At 48.0% G+C, this 16,284-nt stretch overlaps 1 protein-coding gene and 1 non-coding gene across 4 annotated transcripts in view; one reads left to right on the top strand and one right to left on the bottom strand.

The window, feature by feature from the left end:
• Nucleotides 1-5,048, top strand: part of FBXO16 (F-box protein 16) — a 74,851-nt gene extending 69,803 nt beyond the window's left edge. Inside the window, exons 8-9 of one of the 3 annotated variants that reach the window (XM_003937216.4) lie at nt 1,365-1,390; nt 2,019-5,048. In XM_003937216.4, the coding sequence (XP_003937265.3) occupies nt 1,365-1,390; nt 2,019-2,028 (36 nt within the window). In that variant the 3' untranslated portion in view covers nt 2,029-5,048. The remainder of the gene's footprint in view (nt 1-1,364; nt 1,391-2,018) is intronic. The other 2 variants (XR_012513305.1, XM_074384116.1) reach the window with 2 other exon arrangements.
• Nucleotides 5,049-12,447: 7,399 nt separating this feature from the next.
• Nucleotides 12,448-12,549, bottom strand: LOC120360654 (U6 spliceosomal RNA). Its single transcript, XR_005577101.1, has one exon. It is a non-coding gene; the product is annotated as a U6 spliceosomal RNA (small nuclear RNA).
• Nucleotides 12,550-16,284: the final 3,735 nt, after the last annotated feature.

The raw sequence follows: 16,284 nt of genomic DNA, 5'->3' as shown, positions 1-16,284 counted from the left end.
GCCAGGCTGGTCTCAGACTCCTGACCTCAAGTGATCCGCCTGCCTCGGCCTCCCAAAGTTCTGGGATTACAGGCGTGAGCCACCGCACCTGGTCATTCAACAGATATTATCTTATCTTCACTGTTACTAAAAAAGCACAGAGGGACCTTCCTGTTTATTTTCTTACCTTGTGCTGATCTTGAAACAAGAATGAAAATGCTTCCACTACGGGGATCTTAGCATCGAAACTTCAAACCAGGGAAGATGATTTACTCCCGTCTCTTACCGCTTTCCTCTTTGATGCTAACAACTTGCTACTTTGACCCCAGTTTTGCCCACACTGTCCCCAGAAAAATCAACAAACATGCTGCACTTACTACAGGTAGACCCCTGTAGATTCAACGAAGTGTAAGCTTCCAGCTTTGGCTGGGCACAGTGGGCCTGTAATCCCAGCACTTTGGGAGGCCAAGGCAGGAGGATTGTTGAGCCTGGGAGTTCAGGACAAGCCTAGGGAACATAGGGAGACCCTCATCTCTACAAAAAATTTTTTTTTTAAATTAGCCAGACATGGTGATGCACACTTGTAGTTCCAGGTACTCAGGAGGCTGAGGTGGGAGGATTGCTTGAGTCCAGGAGGTCGAGGCTGCAGTGAGCTGTGACTGTGCCACTGCACTCCAGCCTGGGAGACAGAGTGAGGCCCTGTCTCAAAAACAAAATACAGAATGCAGCTTTGCTTGCAGGGAGTTTGCAGTCTCATTGGGAGACAAAGATTTACACTTAGAAGTGAATACTAATGCTTAAGAGCATACGTTCAACACGAAGCCAGAGGAGTTGATAATAAAGGCTTCGGGAAGTCACCTGCCAGAAGCTTTGCTGTGGATGGAAACATGCCAGCTTCCTGCAGGGAGGCAGGCCTGGAAGGACAGGCAAACTTACAGGAGGACCAGAGCGCACACTTCAGGCCGGGGTGAGGCTTCCTTGCAGAACAAGAGGGAGCACCTTAGCTGGAGGGGAGGACCAGGGAGCCATCTCCGGCGGAGGTTGTTGCTGAGTCAATGAAAGTCTAAAGTAGGATTTTCACAGACTTACAGAAACCCTGTGTATTGCAGTCATACTCGCCACAGTGTTAGATGTGACAAGGACGCTGATATGACTCCTGCAGCTTGCCAGCTTAGAATGGAGTACCAGGGGTGGTGGTGGGGGGGTGGGCATTGTGCTTGGGAGAGGCCACGGTATCTGTGCTGAGCCCAATCCTCTTTGCACAGCTGGAACCAAGATAAGGGTGAACTTTAAATAGCGCCTCACTCTCTCTCCCTGCAAGCTCAGCTCCGATTCTTTCTTTCTTTTCTTCTCTGCATTCTCTTCCCTTTCCTGCTCACGGCCAGATGTCGAGGAGAAATCCCTTCCCACTGTGAGTTTCGGTTGTGATGTCAGCCTGTGACATTTGCCGTTTTAGAGAGATCGTGTGCATGCTTTGATTAATGGAGAGTGTAAATTACGGGAACGGGCTGCATGTGGTGGCTCATGCTGGTAATCCCAGCACTTTGAGAGGTGGGGGTGAAGGAATTTAAGACCAGCCTGGGCAACATAGGGAGACCCCATCTCTAAAAAATATCTATTTAAAAAATATGGAAATGATGCCATTATTCTCGTCTAAAAATCCCGTCTTCAGCCCCAGCTGTGACTCTTTTTAGCTGTGTGAACTTGGATTGTCACTCAAATGGCCTGTTCCTCAGTTTCATTTATTTGCAGAATGAAATTTATTAATACCATCCTCTCTATCGCATGTGATCTTGAGGTTCAGATGAAATAATGTTAGTGAGAGCACTTGGGATGCTAAAGAACGTATTATTTGTAGCTCAGGGTAAAGATTGCGTGGGGGCAGAGGGGAGGGGAGTGAAGCTGGGAAATCTCAATAAATCTTATCCAGCCCTATAATCTTGTAAAATGGTTTTCTGTTGTTAAAGTCAGTTTAACTAGACATAGCTCTCTTGGTGTTTTAATAACTCTCGCTCTCGTGATTCCTTTTTGCTTTGTAGATGTCCCTAAGTTCCAGCTCTCCATCTCACCTGGCCTCCCCCTGAGTCAGTGGGACTCCCAGCCACTGCCACCGCAGCTGAAATTCTCATGCAGCATCTTCAGAAGCACCCTGGGGCCCAGGCATGACTCATCCAGGTTCCAGGGCCAAAGCACCCTGAACATGGAAGGACCTTTATTATAGAAACGACAAGAAGCTTTGCACGGTGGAGAGCTGAATTTACTTGGCTCCTCTTAGAAAGTCTTTCCGCTTAAGTACTTTCTGTGGTAGTGAGTCCTGCAGTATTTCGGTAAAGAGGAATTCATGGCATAAATGCAGACAGATGTACGGATGTGGAAACATGATGATAGATATCATGGGGTTGGTGACGGGACATAAGACAGTGCCATTGGTGATACTGGGTGGGTGAGGAAGGTCCCAGAAGGATTCAGGCTCACTTCAAAGGCTGCTTGAGTGTGTGAAGGCAGAGGCTGCCCACCGTGGTTCTTAGTTACTGCACCACAGACTGGGAGCCTTCAAGAACACAAATGTATTTCCTTGCAGTCCTGGAAGCTGGACATCCAAGATCTGGCAGCTTTAGTTTCTTCCGAGGCCCCTCTTTGGGCTTGTAGATGCTGTCTTCTCCCTGCGTCCTCATGTGGTCATCCCTCTGTGTGTGTCTGTCTTCGTTTTTTCTTTTTCTCTTTTTCGAGACAGTTTCACTCTTGTTCCCCAGGCTGGAGTGCAATGGCACAACCTTGGCTCATGGCAACCTCTGCCTCCCGTGTTCAAGCGATTTTCCCACCTTAGCCTTGGAGTAGCTGGGATTACAGGTGGGCACCACCATGCCAGGCTAATTTTTTGTATTTTTAGTAGAGACGGGATTTTTGCCTTGTTGGCCAAGCTGGTCTCAAACTCTTGACCTCAGGCGATCCACCTGCCTCGGCCTTCTAAAGTCCTGGGATTACAGATTTGAACCACCGTGCCTGGCCTTAATTTCTTCCTAAAAGGATGCCGTCCTGCTGTAGGCCTTAAATTTAAAAAGCAAAAGCAAAAACAAAAAGGACGGCCCACCCTAACCTCCTGTCTAAAGACTCTGTCTCCAAATACAGCCACGTTCTGGGGTCCTGGGGGTTAAGAGTTCAGCACAGAATTTGTGGGAGACACTGTTATACCCAAGTGAGTTAAGGAATGCGCCACACTCTGAGATTGAATTATAAGTCCTTTATTTTAGTCGGCGACAAGAGAGGTGGCTAATGCCCCCAATTCTCTCGGCCCTGAAGAAAGAGGGGATTTTTTTATACCCTAGTTTGAAAAAGGAGGGGGGAACCCAGCTGAAGCAATTTTTTCCACAGAAGCAGAGTAAGCAAAAAGTTAAAAGATAAACTAGTACATGAGAAATAAAACAGTACCAGGTGCAAGGGTTAGAGCTGTCATAAAAGGACATACAACGTACAGATGCGGGGGCTCTGGGCACCCGACAGCAGCTGCATTCCCAGGCTCTGCTGGTGCCGCTTTGCTCGGCTCCTTATCAGCAAATTCACTCCGGGATGTGCCCGGTGTTATCCTGCCCCACCTACATACTACAGTTACATACTTAATGAGAGGAAAAACTCAAATGAAGAAGCTAAGATGGAGTCTGTCCGGCTTAAGAAGCTAACTTGAGGCCTGAACAGCTCTCAGCTAAGAGGGAGTCAGTGCAAGCTAACAAAAAGCAGGTTATCACAACACAGGGTAGCCCATAACACATGCTGTGGGCAGGGTTAAGAGAATGAAGAAGGGGCCCGGCACAGTGGTTCACACCTGTAATCCCAGCATTTTGGGAGGCTGAGGTGTGAGCACTAGAGCCCAGGAGTTTGAGACCAGCCCGGGAAACATAGTGAGATTCTTTTTCTAGAAAACCAAACCAAGGGCCGGGCATGGTGGCTCACACCTGTAATCCCAGCACTTTGGGAGGCCAAGGCAGGCAGAAGTTCAAAACCAGCCTGACCAACAGGATGAAACCCTGTCTCTACTAAAAATACAGAAATTAGCCAGATGTGATGGCAGGCGCCTGTAATCCCAGCTGCTCGCAAGGCTGAGGCAGGAAAATCGCTTGAAACCTCGGAGGTGGAGGTTGCAGTGAGCTGAGATCACATCACTCAAAAAGAAAAACAAAAAACAAAAAACAAAAAAACCCAGCAAAATGAAACACACACACAAATGTTTGCCAAACTTGTAATGTTGAACAGTGTGTCCTCATACTACATACTGTAAAATATGTCCCTTTGCATGTTTAAGATAATGGCCTGAAAGGGTGGCCCTGGACACAGTGGTTTGATGCCCAAATGATAGGCGGATTCAATTGATTTGTTAGTACCACCTGGGGTGAAGCGAATGTGTCTCCCTGAGTTGAGACCCGGCGTTCCTCCCATGTGTTCCAAAAGAAGACTGCTATCAGGAAGGGGTTCTTGCTGGGTGGCCCCCAGGAGCCAGGGACAGACAGATAAGCTCGGATGGCCTGCAGGTGCCCACGTCTGACCTCATTTGTCCCAGCGCACTCCTTGATTATATCACAAGCTTGTTACGTTGCAGGCAGATGTCTAAATGGGCCACACCAGAGTCTGTTCCAGCCCCTTACAGAATAAGCCAGGATCCCTGGCGGCAAGGACCTATCAGGAGAAAGAAAGCTCCCCCAGTGCCAGAGGCTGCATGTGGTCTTTTCTTTTTGAGGTAGGATCTCTCTCTGTGGCCCAGGCTGGAGTGTGATGGTGCCATCATCGCTCACTGCAGCCTCCACCTCCAGGCTCCAAGCGGTCCTCCCACCTCAGCCTCCTGAGTAGCTGCGATTACAGGTGTGTGTCACCATGCCCGGCTAATTTTTAAAAAATTTGTAGAGATGGAGGTCTCCCTATGCTTTCCAGGCTGGTCTTGAACTCCTGGGCTCAAGCATGTTTCCGTCTTGGCCCCCCAAAGTGCTGGGATTTCAGGCGCAAGCCCCAGCCCTGCCCGTATATTGTCTGAAGCTGTATTTCGGTGATCTATTTCTGTGTAACAAACCACCCTGAATGCACTTGCCTGCAACATTCATTTCCACATCAACCTGCGGGTTGGGTGGGGCTCTGTGGGGAGGGCTTGTCTCCTGGCCACACGGTATCCTCTGGGTCCTCTCAACCGAGGGCTGCAGGATCCACGTCCGAGGAAACACAGGGACATGGCTGGAAAGTCGGCGTGTGCCACCCATTGAGAGCTCAGCCTGGGCTGAGGGCGGGGCCTTTTCTCCTCTCCATGTGGCCTGGGGTTCTCATGACAGGGGGGCTGGGTTCTAAGAATGAGGGTCCCAAGAGAGAGCCAGATCAAATCGGAATCACCTTTGAGGTGCCAGCCCTGGAAGTCTTCTAGTGTCTCTTCACCATCCCCAGTTGGCCAGAGGGCCTTGTCCAGTTTCAAGCAGAGCGGACACAGACTTGGAGAACTGCAAGGTTCTAGAACAGGCGTCCCCAAACTACGGCCGCGGCCGCATGCGGCCCCCTGAGGCCATTTATCCGGCCCCACTCCGCACTTCAGGAAGGGGCACCTCTTTCATTGGTGGTCAGTGAGAGGAGCACAGTATGTATGTGGCGGCCCTCCAACGGTCTGAGGGACAGTGAACTGGCCCCCTGTGTAAAAAGTTTGGGGACACCTGTTCTAGAAGAACATGCGGGTTGGGAAATGGCCTTGTGATCATTTTGGAGTAGACTCTGTGCCTCAGGGTAGTTCCCTGGGTGACCTTTGCCATACATAGGACACAGGCTTGTGAAGCAGGCACATCTCCCACATGTTCCTGGTAGGAACCAGGCAATGGTTGATAAACCGTGCTGATATTCATTCATTCAGCAAAACTTTATGAACGCCTACTGCGTGCCGGCCTCCATGTGAGGCTCTGGGAATACAGGCATGAGAAAGAAACTGTTCCTGCAACGAGCTGATCGTAGCAGCGAAGGACACAGAGCAGCGGGGCTGTGAGAGCTCACAGAAGGAAGGAGTGAGCCACTCCACCGGGCATTGCAGAAGTGACGTTGAAGCAGAAACGCGGGATGGGGCAGGTGTAGTGATTCACGCCTGTTATCCCAGCACTTTGGGAGGCCGAGGCAGGTGGATCACTTGAGGTCAGGAGTTCGAGACCAGCCTGGCCAACATCGTGAAACTCCGACTCTATTAAAAGATACACAATTTAGCCAGGTGTGGTGGCACAGTCCTAGCTACTCAGGAGTCTGAGGCATGGGAATCTCTTGAACGCGAGAGGCAGAAGTTGCAATGAGCTGAGATTGCACCACTGTACTCCAGCCTGGGCAACAGAGCAAGGCTCTGTCTCAAACAAACAAGCAAACAAAACCAGGCGCAGTGGCTCACGCCTGTAATCCCAGCACTATGGGAGGCTGAGGCGAGTGTATCACCTGAGGTCAGGAGTTCAAGACCAGCATGACCAAGATGGAGAAACCCCATCTCTACTAAAAATACAAAATTAGCCGGGCATGGTGGTACATGCCTGTAATTCTAGCTACTCGGGAGGCTGAGGTAGAAGAATCGCTGGAACCCAGGAGGTGGAGGCTGCAGTGAGCCGAGATCACGCCCTTGCACTCCAGCCTAGCAATAAGAGCAAAACTTCATCTCAAAAAAAAAAAGAAAAAAAGAAAGAAAAGAAAAGGAAATAAAAGCCCAGGATGGGATGAACAACATTTCATAGTAACTATGAAGTGAGTGTACAAGGAGAAGCATTCCAGAGAGGGAAAGAGAGAAATAAAATAAGCAGAAACTCCAGCCAAACCTGGGTGACCAACCATGCTGGTTTGCTCAGGGCTGTCCCGGCGTTAGCAACACAAGATCCACATCCAGGAAACCCCTTGTCACTGTGAGTGGTCCTTGTAAAATGCCCAGTGCCGCTGGAGCCTGGGGGAGCGGGGCTGGGTTGCGGCAGGGCTGGAAGAGACAGACAGCTGAAAACGTAGCCGGGAGCCCAAACAGGAAGCCAAGCCATGCTAAGGAGTTAGGAATCTCCAAGGTAGTTGAGCAATCAGGACGGGATTGGAAAGAGGAGAGTGGCATGCTGGGACTTGCATTTGAAAGAGCTCTGGCTTCTGGATAATGCGGGACAGGGTAACGCTGAAGACCAGTTTGGAGCGGCCATCGCAGCTTTGCGGGGGAAGAGATGCCGGTGGCTTGAACTGAAAGTCGTGGAGGACGGTGGAGAGAAAACGAGGATGTAGAATGTCTTCGGAGAAACAGCAGAACCTGGACCTTCTCAGAGGTAGGAGGCGAGAGGAGGAGGAATGAAGGCCTCTCATTTTTTGGCTTGGGAAACGGGAGTCTTGGGAGGAAATCGGGTTGACTTGAAGTCCCTTCCCCACCAGAATTCCAACAAAGCCGCGATGCTTCCGCTTCCCGTGCAGCTCTTGTTGACTTAAAAGTCGTCTCAGTTGACGTGCAACTGACCTAGAAGCCTCAGGCAGAGCCATGAAACTCACAGAAACTTCGGGATACAAAGGAGGTTTGGGGGCGAGGGGAAAAGCGACAGGTATTTATTAAACCACATACTTCCTACACTATTTCTGTGCTCTATCTTATCCTATCTTCACGAGAATCTTATGAGGCAATAGGTAGGTCTTTTTTTTTTTTTTTTTTAATAGGTAGGTGTTTTTTTTTTGTTTGTTTGTTTTTTTTTTTTTTGAGACGGAGTGTCGCTCTTGTTACCCAGGCTGGAGTGCAATGGCGTGATCTCAGCTCACCGCAACCTCCGCCTCCTGGGTTCAGGCAATTCTCCTGCCTCAGCCTCCGGAGTAGCTGGGATTACAGGCACGCGCCACCATGCCCAGCTAATTTTTTGCACCTTTAGTAGAGACGGGGTCTCGATCTCTTGACCTCGTGATCCACCCGCCTCGGCCTCCCAAAGTGCTGGGATTACAGGCTTGAGCCACCGCGCCCGGCAATAGGTAGGTATTTTTATCCTCAGGTGCCAAAAGTGGCCACAGCTGTAAAGAAGCAGAGTCGGGATTTCAACCTAGATGTGCTTGACTCCAAAGATCTGCTTTTTCCACCTTCCAGCTTCCTCAGAAACACTGGTTTCTATCTGCTTGGGTATTTCTCCCTATCTCCTGCCATGCTTTATTTCTGTCTTCATTGAGCATTTGCACTGAGCTGTAGTTCTTCCGAGGAAGAGAGGTCAGCACCAGACTTGGGTTGGTGGCGAGTGCCTGTACTCCCAGCCTTTGGGGAGGCCGAGGCAGGAGAATCACCAGAGGCCAGGAGCTTTAGACTGGCCTGGGCAACCTAGTGAGACCATGTGTCCACAAAAAAATTTTTTTTAATTAGCTGAGCATGGTGGTGCATGGTGTAGTCCCAGCTACTTGGGAGGCTGAAGCAGGAGAGTCACTTGCCCCCAGGTGTTCAAAGTTTGAGACTCTCGCCTGAGTGGCAGAGCAAGACTCTGTCTCCGAATAAAACAAACAAGCAAAAGCCAAATAAAAAAAAAAAAAAAAAAGAGAGAGAGAGGTCAGTTCAGCTCCAGTAAAGAAGGATGCATGGCCGGGTGCAGTGGCTCACGCCTGTAATGTCAGTACTTTGGCAGGCCGAGGATAGCGGATCACTTGAGGTCAGGAGTTTGAGACCAGCCTGGCCAACATGACAAAACCCTGTCTCCACTAAAAATACAAAATTAGCCGGGCATGGTGGTAGGCACCTGTAATCCCAGCTACTTGGGAGGCAGAGGCAGGAGAATCACTTGAACCCAGGCTGTGAAGGTTGCAGTGAGCCAAGATCACACCACTGCCCTCCAGCCTGGGTGACAGAGCAAAACTCCATCAAAAAACAAGCCCCCCCCCCGCCACCACACACACACACACACACACACACACACACACACACACACACACAGCCATCTCAAGCTCCTTCTTAACCAGACAGGTTTACATTCTGATGTGAATCTGGACTTCGCTCCCCTTCGAAGTCTTCATCCTCTGCTCTTCACATTATACTTGGTCCATTTTGCTCCATCTGTTTTCTATTCAAGTGATTTTGCATGTATCTGATTCCCCCACTAAGTTGGGAATTCTTCAAAGGATCCCAGTTTCATTCATTCCATATTTTCACATTTTCTTTCACGCAGTAGGCACATGATTGGCGTTTTACAGGAGTACTGTCACTGGAATGTCTTCAGGTCTGAAATGTGCATTTCTCAGCAGGTTTCTGCAGTCGCTAACACCAGCAGAGAACGGACGCAAGAGGGCGCTCCTTCCCCTCTTATTTGAGTTCACGGCAGGACTGACTGACTCCTGAAAACACAGCTTTCACCACTATCGCAGAGGGGCTCTGGGGAATTTTGAATATATATGCTGACACCCTTAGAGAATCACTCACTTATTTTATTTATTCCACTCAAGTTTTTGATTTCATTAGAATCTATTCAAGCAAATAATCACATTGTCAGTTTCTGAACACATACACTGTAAAGAAACATAACCTCTTTAAAAGTAACCACGTCACACTCATTAGGATCGCTGTTATCAACGACAAACAAAACAGAAAATAAGTTGTTGAGGAGGTGGAAAAATTAGAACTCTTGTGCATTGCTGGTGGGAATGTAAAATTGTGCAGCTGCAAAAAAAAAAAAAAAGAAAGAAAAAGAAAACAGTATGGGCTGGGCGTGGTGGCTCACGCCTGTAATCCCAGTACTTTGGAAGGTCAAGGCATGTGTCTCATTTGAGGCCAGGAGTTCAAGACCCCCCTGGCCAACATGATGAAACCCCATCTCTACTAAAAATATAGAAAATCAGTGGGGTGTGGAGGCAGGTGCTGGTAATCCCAGCTACACAGGAGGCTGAGGGAGGAGAACTGTTTGAACCTGGGAGGCCGAGGGTGCAGTGAGCTGAGATCGCACCACTTCACTGGAGCCTGGGTGGCAGAGCAAGACTCCATCTCACAAAACAAACAAAAAACAGTATGACGTTTATCAAGAAACTGAACAGAATTTCCACGTGATCCAGTCATCACACATCAGAGGAAATACACAACAGGACTGAAAGCAGGGGCTCAAACAGATGTTTGTACACCCATGTTCGCAGCAGCGTTCTTCACAGGAGCCCAGAGATGGAAGCAGCCCAGGGGACCATGGAGAGATGAATGGAGAAGCAAATGTGGCCCATCCATACAGTGGAATATTATGCAGCCTTAAAAAGAAAGGAAGTTCTGACCCATGCTACAACATGGATGAAACTTGAGGACATTACCCTGAGTGAAATAAGCCAGACACAAAAGGAAGGTGTCTGGCTTTTTTTTTTTTTTTTTTTTTTTTTTTTTTTTTTTTTTTTGAGACAGTCTGTCTCTGTTGCCCAGGCTGGAGTGCAGTGGCACAATCTCAGCTCACTGTAACCTCTGTCTCCTGGGTTCAAGCGATTCTCCTGCCTCAGCCCCCTGAGTAGCTAAGACTACAGGCATGTGCCACCATGCCCAGTAATTTTTGTATTTTTAGTAGAGCCAGGGTTTCGCCATGTTGGCCAGGCTGGTCTTGAACTTCTGATCTCAAGTGATCCACCTGCCTTGGATTCCAAAGTGCTGGGATGACAGGCGTGAGCCACCAAGCCCGGCCACAGGAAGGTGAATCTGGACCTAAGCTCAGAAGCAAGAAGGGTAGTGCTTGGATAGACATAAAGCAGGAGGTAACAGGAGAAGCAAGAGGGCGAAGGGAGGAAAGAGTTCTCTACCAGAGCCTTTGTGGGTTCCTGCAAACAGAAGTGACATGATAAAAGAAATATTTTTAGAAGATTAGTGGGATATAGGATAGATCTGAGGGGAGAAACCGCAGGTAGATAAATCACTTTAGATGCTGCAGCAATAAATTAGGGAGTACATTAAAGACGGTGGTCTTGATGAGAATAAATGAATGGATCATGATGGGCGAGGTAGCTCACGCCTGTCATCCCAGCACTTTTGGAGGCTGGGGCAGGCGGATTGCTTGAGGTCTGGAGTTTGAGACCAGTCTGACCAGCATGGTGAAACCCATCTCTAGGGAAAATACAACAATAACAAAAAATTAGCTGAGGATGGTGGCACATGCCTGTAATTGCAGCTACTTAGGAGGCTAAGGCATGAGAATTGCTTGAGCCTGGGAGGTGGAGGTTGCAGTGAGCCAAGATCACACCTGCATTCCAGCCTGGGTGACAGAGTGAGACTCCATCTCAAAATGGAGGCCAAGCGTGGTGGCTCACATCTGTAATTCCAGCACTTTTGGAGGCCAAGGCAGGTGGATCACGAGGTCAGGAGATCCAGAGTATACTGACCAACCTGTTGAAACCCTGTCTCTAATAAAATAAAAAAAATTAGCTAAGTGTGGTGGCATCTGCCTGTAGTCCCAACTACTTAGTAGGCTGAGGCAGGGGAATTGCTTGAGGTTGCAGTGAATCGAGATTGTGCCACTGCACTCCAGCCTGGCGACAGAGCGAGACTCCATCAGAAAGAAAGAAAGACAGAGAGAGAGGGAGGGAGGGAGGGAGGGAGGAAGGAAGGAAGGAAGGAAGAAGGAATGGATGGATTAAAAGGTTGCAACTTGGTGACAAAAAAACAACAACAAAACAAAACAACAACAAAACAAAACAACAACAATGGGTGAGGATTGGAGGGTGAGTCAAGGAAGCAGAGTCACACTGGGTCGATGAAGGCTCTAGCCCAGACTTCTGGAAGGCTGCTGCCGAAACCCTCCACACTATCTACATTCCAATTGCTGCATGTTAAACAAAGTAAATATAATCCCACAGGTTTTTTCCACATCATATGAGTGGCTTGCAGACTTTACCAAAGTTTTAGTCTTTGATCATTTTGTTTTTTCTTTTCTTTTTTTTTTTTTTTTTTTTTTTTTTTGAGACAGAGTCTTGCTCTGTTGCCAGGCGCCAGGCTGGAGTGCAATGGCGCGATCTCGGCTCACTGCAACCTCCACCTCCCAGGTTCAAGCAATTCTCCTGCCTCAGCCTCCCGCGTAGCTGGGACTACAGGCGCATGCCACCACGCCCAGCTAACTTTTGTGTTTTTAGTAGAGACAGGGTTTCACCATGTTGGCCAGGATGGTCTCAATCTCTTGACCTCGCGATCCGCCTGCCTCAGCCTCTCAAAGTGCTGGGATTATAGGCATGAGCCACCGTGCCTGGCCGTTTTTTTTTTTTTTTTCTAAGTCACTCCGTTTTTAAAGAAGGATACTTTTGTCTCCTCTTTTTCTACAGCCTTGCTCTGCGGTGATTCTTATGTGCCCATGAGAAAACCAAGGTATCGAAGTAAATGCCATCTGCTGTGGCCAAATCTTTATGATTTATGTACCACTTGCTCATTCCTTTTTTTAATCTACAAGGCTAGGAGATAAAACACATTGGCATTAATGGGACACATATTGGAAATGCAGAAGCCTGGTCCCCACCCCAAGCCTCATGAATCAGAATCAGCATGATCTCTTTAAAGATATGGAATGCTTCATGGATTGGCGCGACATCCTCCCGCGGGAGCCATGCTAATCTCTATCGTTTCGACTGTAGCATATACGCTGCCGAGGCAAGCACAGAATCTGCATGTTTCATAAGCGCTCCTTGCATTCATATGTACGTTAAAGCTTGTACAGTAGGAAACCCTGTCCTGCAAAACAAAGAACTCCTAACAAAGTTCTCCACCAGCTTTTCAATCTTACTTCCTCTTCGTCCAACACTTGAACTCTCTGCTTCCACCGCAATTCAGAAAAGAAAGTATCTTTGCAGGCTGGGCGCAGTGGCTCACCCCTGTCATCCCAACACTTTGGGAGGCTGAGGCGGGCGGATCACCTAAGGTCAGGAGTTCGAGACCAGCCTGGCCAACAGGGTGAAACCCTGTCTCTACTAAAAATATGAAATTAGCTGGGTGTGGTGACGCATGCCTATAATCCCAGCTACTTGGGAGGCTGAGGCAGGAGAGTGGCTTGAACTCAGGAGGCAGAGGTTGCGGTGAGCTAATAGCACGTCATTGCACTCCAACCTGGGCATCAAGAGTGAAAGTTCATCTCAAAAAAAAAAAAAAAAAAAAAAAAGAAAGAAAGGAAGTGTCCTTGCATCGACAAGTGGTGGAAGAATTGAGTTTTTAATTTTATTTTATATTTCACTTTATTTTGAGAAACAGTCTTGCCCTGTTGCCCAGGCTAGAGTGCAGTGGTGCGATCTTGGCTCACTGCAAACTCCACTCCTGGGTTTAAGTGATTCTCTTGCCTCAGCCTCCTGAGTAGCTGGGATGACAGGCATGCACCACCAGCCCAGCTAATGTTGTATGTTTTTAGTAGAAATACGGTTTCACCATGTTGGTCAGGCTGGTCTTGAACTCCTGGCCTTAGGTGATCCACCCACCTTTGTCTCAGAAAGTGCTGTGATTACAGGTGTGGTGTGAGCCACAGTGCTGTGATTACACAGTGGTGTGAGCCACTGTGCCCGGCCAGAAGAATGAGTTGACTATAGCTGGGCACACAAGAAAAGTGAGAATCCACAAGACAGTACTTGATTAAGTGCTAGATGACAAGCAGAAGCAAGACATGCTCTGAGTTGGAAGGAGTTGTCATGATTTTTGCAGTTTTCACTAAGTAGAGCGTTAATCTGGTCTTTTAAGGTTGGGGAGGTTTCTGCAGACAGGAGCAGGGGAGAAGGCCAGGGATATGGAGTGGTCTATGCAAAGCAGACAAATAAGAAAGCAAAAATGAACAGAGATTAGACAACTTTGCTATCAAGGGGAGTAGCCACGATATGACTAGAAAAACTGAATATGAAGCCAAGTATTTGTTTGGGAGGGCAGTGTTTTCTCTAAGTTATTCGTGATAAAATGTTGATATATTGCATTCCATCGTGAAACAAACAGAAACGCTTTTTATTAAAGAAAATGGCTGTATAATTAATTGACGTGCATTATAAAAATCACAACCACGTGTGCCCATGAGAAAACCAAGCTATAGAAGTAAATGTGATCCGCTGTGGCCAAATCGTTGGGATTTATTTGCTGCTTGCTCATTCATTTTGTCATCTACAAGGCTAGCAGATGAAAACTTGGACTGATTACTACAGAAAAACAAGTATATATAGGGAAAAAATATTTACAAACTGAGAAAGTTCCACTAACTTTTCTTTTCTCTGTGAACTGGGGAAAGGTCAGGGTCATCTGATAAAAGGGCAGACCATTTTGGATCAGCTTATAGACTGCACTCTTCCCAGGGAACGTGGATTAAGTCCTTCAGTGGACCGTGGGAAGCAAGATCTTGAAAGGATAACACGTGCTCTTAGGCAGATTACTCCGGTAACCGTATACAGAATGAACTGGTGAAGAGAGCCAGGAGAGACAGGATGACCAGTTAGGAGACTGCGGCAGTAAACAGTAGTAATCCCGGCTTGAGTTAGTACAAGAAGATCTTGTATTTATACCATACTCTAGGTATACAAATTCTTCTCACAGACCCTCCTTAAAATGATTATGCGACATAGGTAGAGTCTTTTTTTTTTTTTTTAATTTGGAAGTTTAATTTAAAAGGCAGCTATGTGAGTGGCATGTTTTTTAAGATGGAGTTTCACTCTTGTTACCCAGGTTGGAGTGCAATGGTGCTATCTTGGCTCACTGCAACTTCCACCTCCTGGGTTCAAGCAATTCTCCTGCCTCAGCCTCCTGAGTAGCTGAGACTACAGGCACCCACCACCATACCCAGCTAATTTTTTGCATTTTTAGTAGAGATGGGGTTTCACCATGTTAGCCAGGCTGCTCTCACACGCCTGACCTCAGGTGATCCACCTGCCTTGGCCTTCCAAAGTGCTGGGATTACAGGCGTGAGCCACCGTGCCTGCCTGTGAGAGGCGTTTTAAGAAGAATTGGCAGGACTTGTTGTGAGGGTAGTGGGGAAGTGGGTGGAGAGGGACGGGAGAGGAATCAAACATGATACCAGAGTGTTTAAGCTCTGGTGACTTGGAACGTCGCTGCTATTGACCGAAGTCTAGAGGGAAAGCTGGTGTGGAGAGGGGATTGTGATGGTAAATTTTTTTGCTTTTTATTCTGAAATAATTTCAAATTTACAGGAAATTAGACTGAAAGAATCAAACGAAATAACTCACCTATTCTCTGCCCAAAGACTCACTCACATTTCCCCTGTGGCTTCTAGGACATTTTTTTTTTTTTTTTTTTCCTGAGATGGAGTCTCACACTATCACCCAGGCTGGAGTGAACTGGCACAATCTCGGGTAACTACAACCTCCGCCTCCCAGGTTTAAGTGATTCTCCTGCCTCAGCCTCCCAAGTAGCTGGGATTACAGGCGCCCACCACCACACCTGACTAATTTTTGGCTATTCAGTAGATAATATCCAAAATTGTATGTTGGCCAGGCTGGTCTTTAACTCCTGACCTCAAGTGATCTGCCTGCCTTGGCCTCCCAAAGTGCAGGGATTACAGGTGTTTGAGCCACCACTCCCAGATTTCAGTGACATTCTTTACAGCATAACAGTCACACATCGGACACAGTCGCTCTGCTGAATCTCCTTCCATCTGGGGCAGCTTAAGTTTCCTTGGCTCTCAAGGCCTTGACTTTTTGACTATTTCAGCCCATTGTGTAGGCTGTCCCTCAGTTTGGGTATGTCTAGCGTTCCCTTGATAAGACCTGGGTCCTGCATCTTTGACAGAAACGTGGCAGAAGTCATGCCGCCACTCTTCATTGGGTTTCACCACGTGGTACACAGTGTCAGCTTCTCTCATTACCTGTGGGTTCACTTTCATGATTTGATTAGGATGATGCCTGCCTGGTCTCACCATGGTAAAATTACTTCTAAGCACTTTCTAATTACTGAAATATTTTGTGAGGAGATGCTTTGAAAGGCTGCCGGCAAGCCTGGCTTCCGGAGTGTTCCACCTGATTCGCTGCAAAGCCTCCTGACCTAGGAGGGTCCCAGGTTTCGGTTTACTTTTTGCTCAGGAAGGAAGCGGGCAGGGAAGGGAGGAAAGAAAAGAGATAAGAAGGGGAAAGGATGGGAGGGAAGGAAAACGGAGGGAAGGAATGAAGAGAGGGAGGGAGCGCGGAAGAAAGGAAGAAGGAAGGAAGAAAGGGAGGGAGGGAGGGAAGAGGAAGGCAAAGTCTGGCAGGGTTGCTCATGCCTGTCATCCCAGCACTTTGGGAAGCCAAGGTGGGAGGATCACTTGATTCCAGGAGTTCGAGATCAGTCTGGGCAACATAGGGAGGCCCCATCTCTATAAAAGGAAGAAGAAAACATCAGCGAGGCATGGTGGGATGCACCTGCCCCAGCTACTCAGGAGG

The sequence above is a fragment of the Saimiri boliviensis genome, chromosome 13 (assembly GCF_048565385.1).
Source record: "Saimiri boliviensis isolate mSaiBol1 chromosome 13, mSaiBol1.pri, whole genome shotgun sequence".
Lineage (NCBI taxonomy): Eukaryota > Metazoa > Chordata > Mammalia > Primates > Cebidae > Saimiri > Saimiri boliviensis.
Note: the sequence above shows the minus strand (reverse complement) of the source record. Positions and strands in the feature narration are given on the sequence as shown.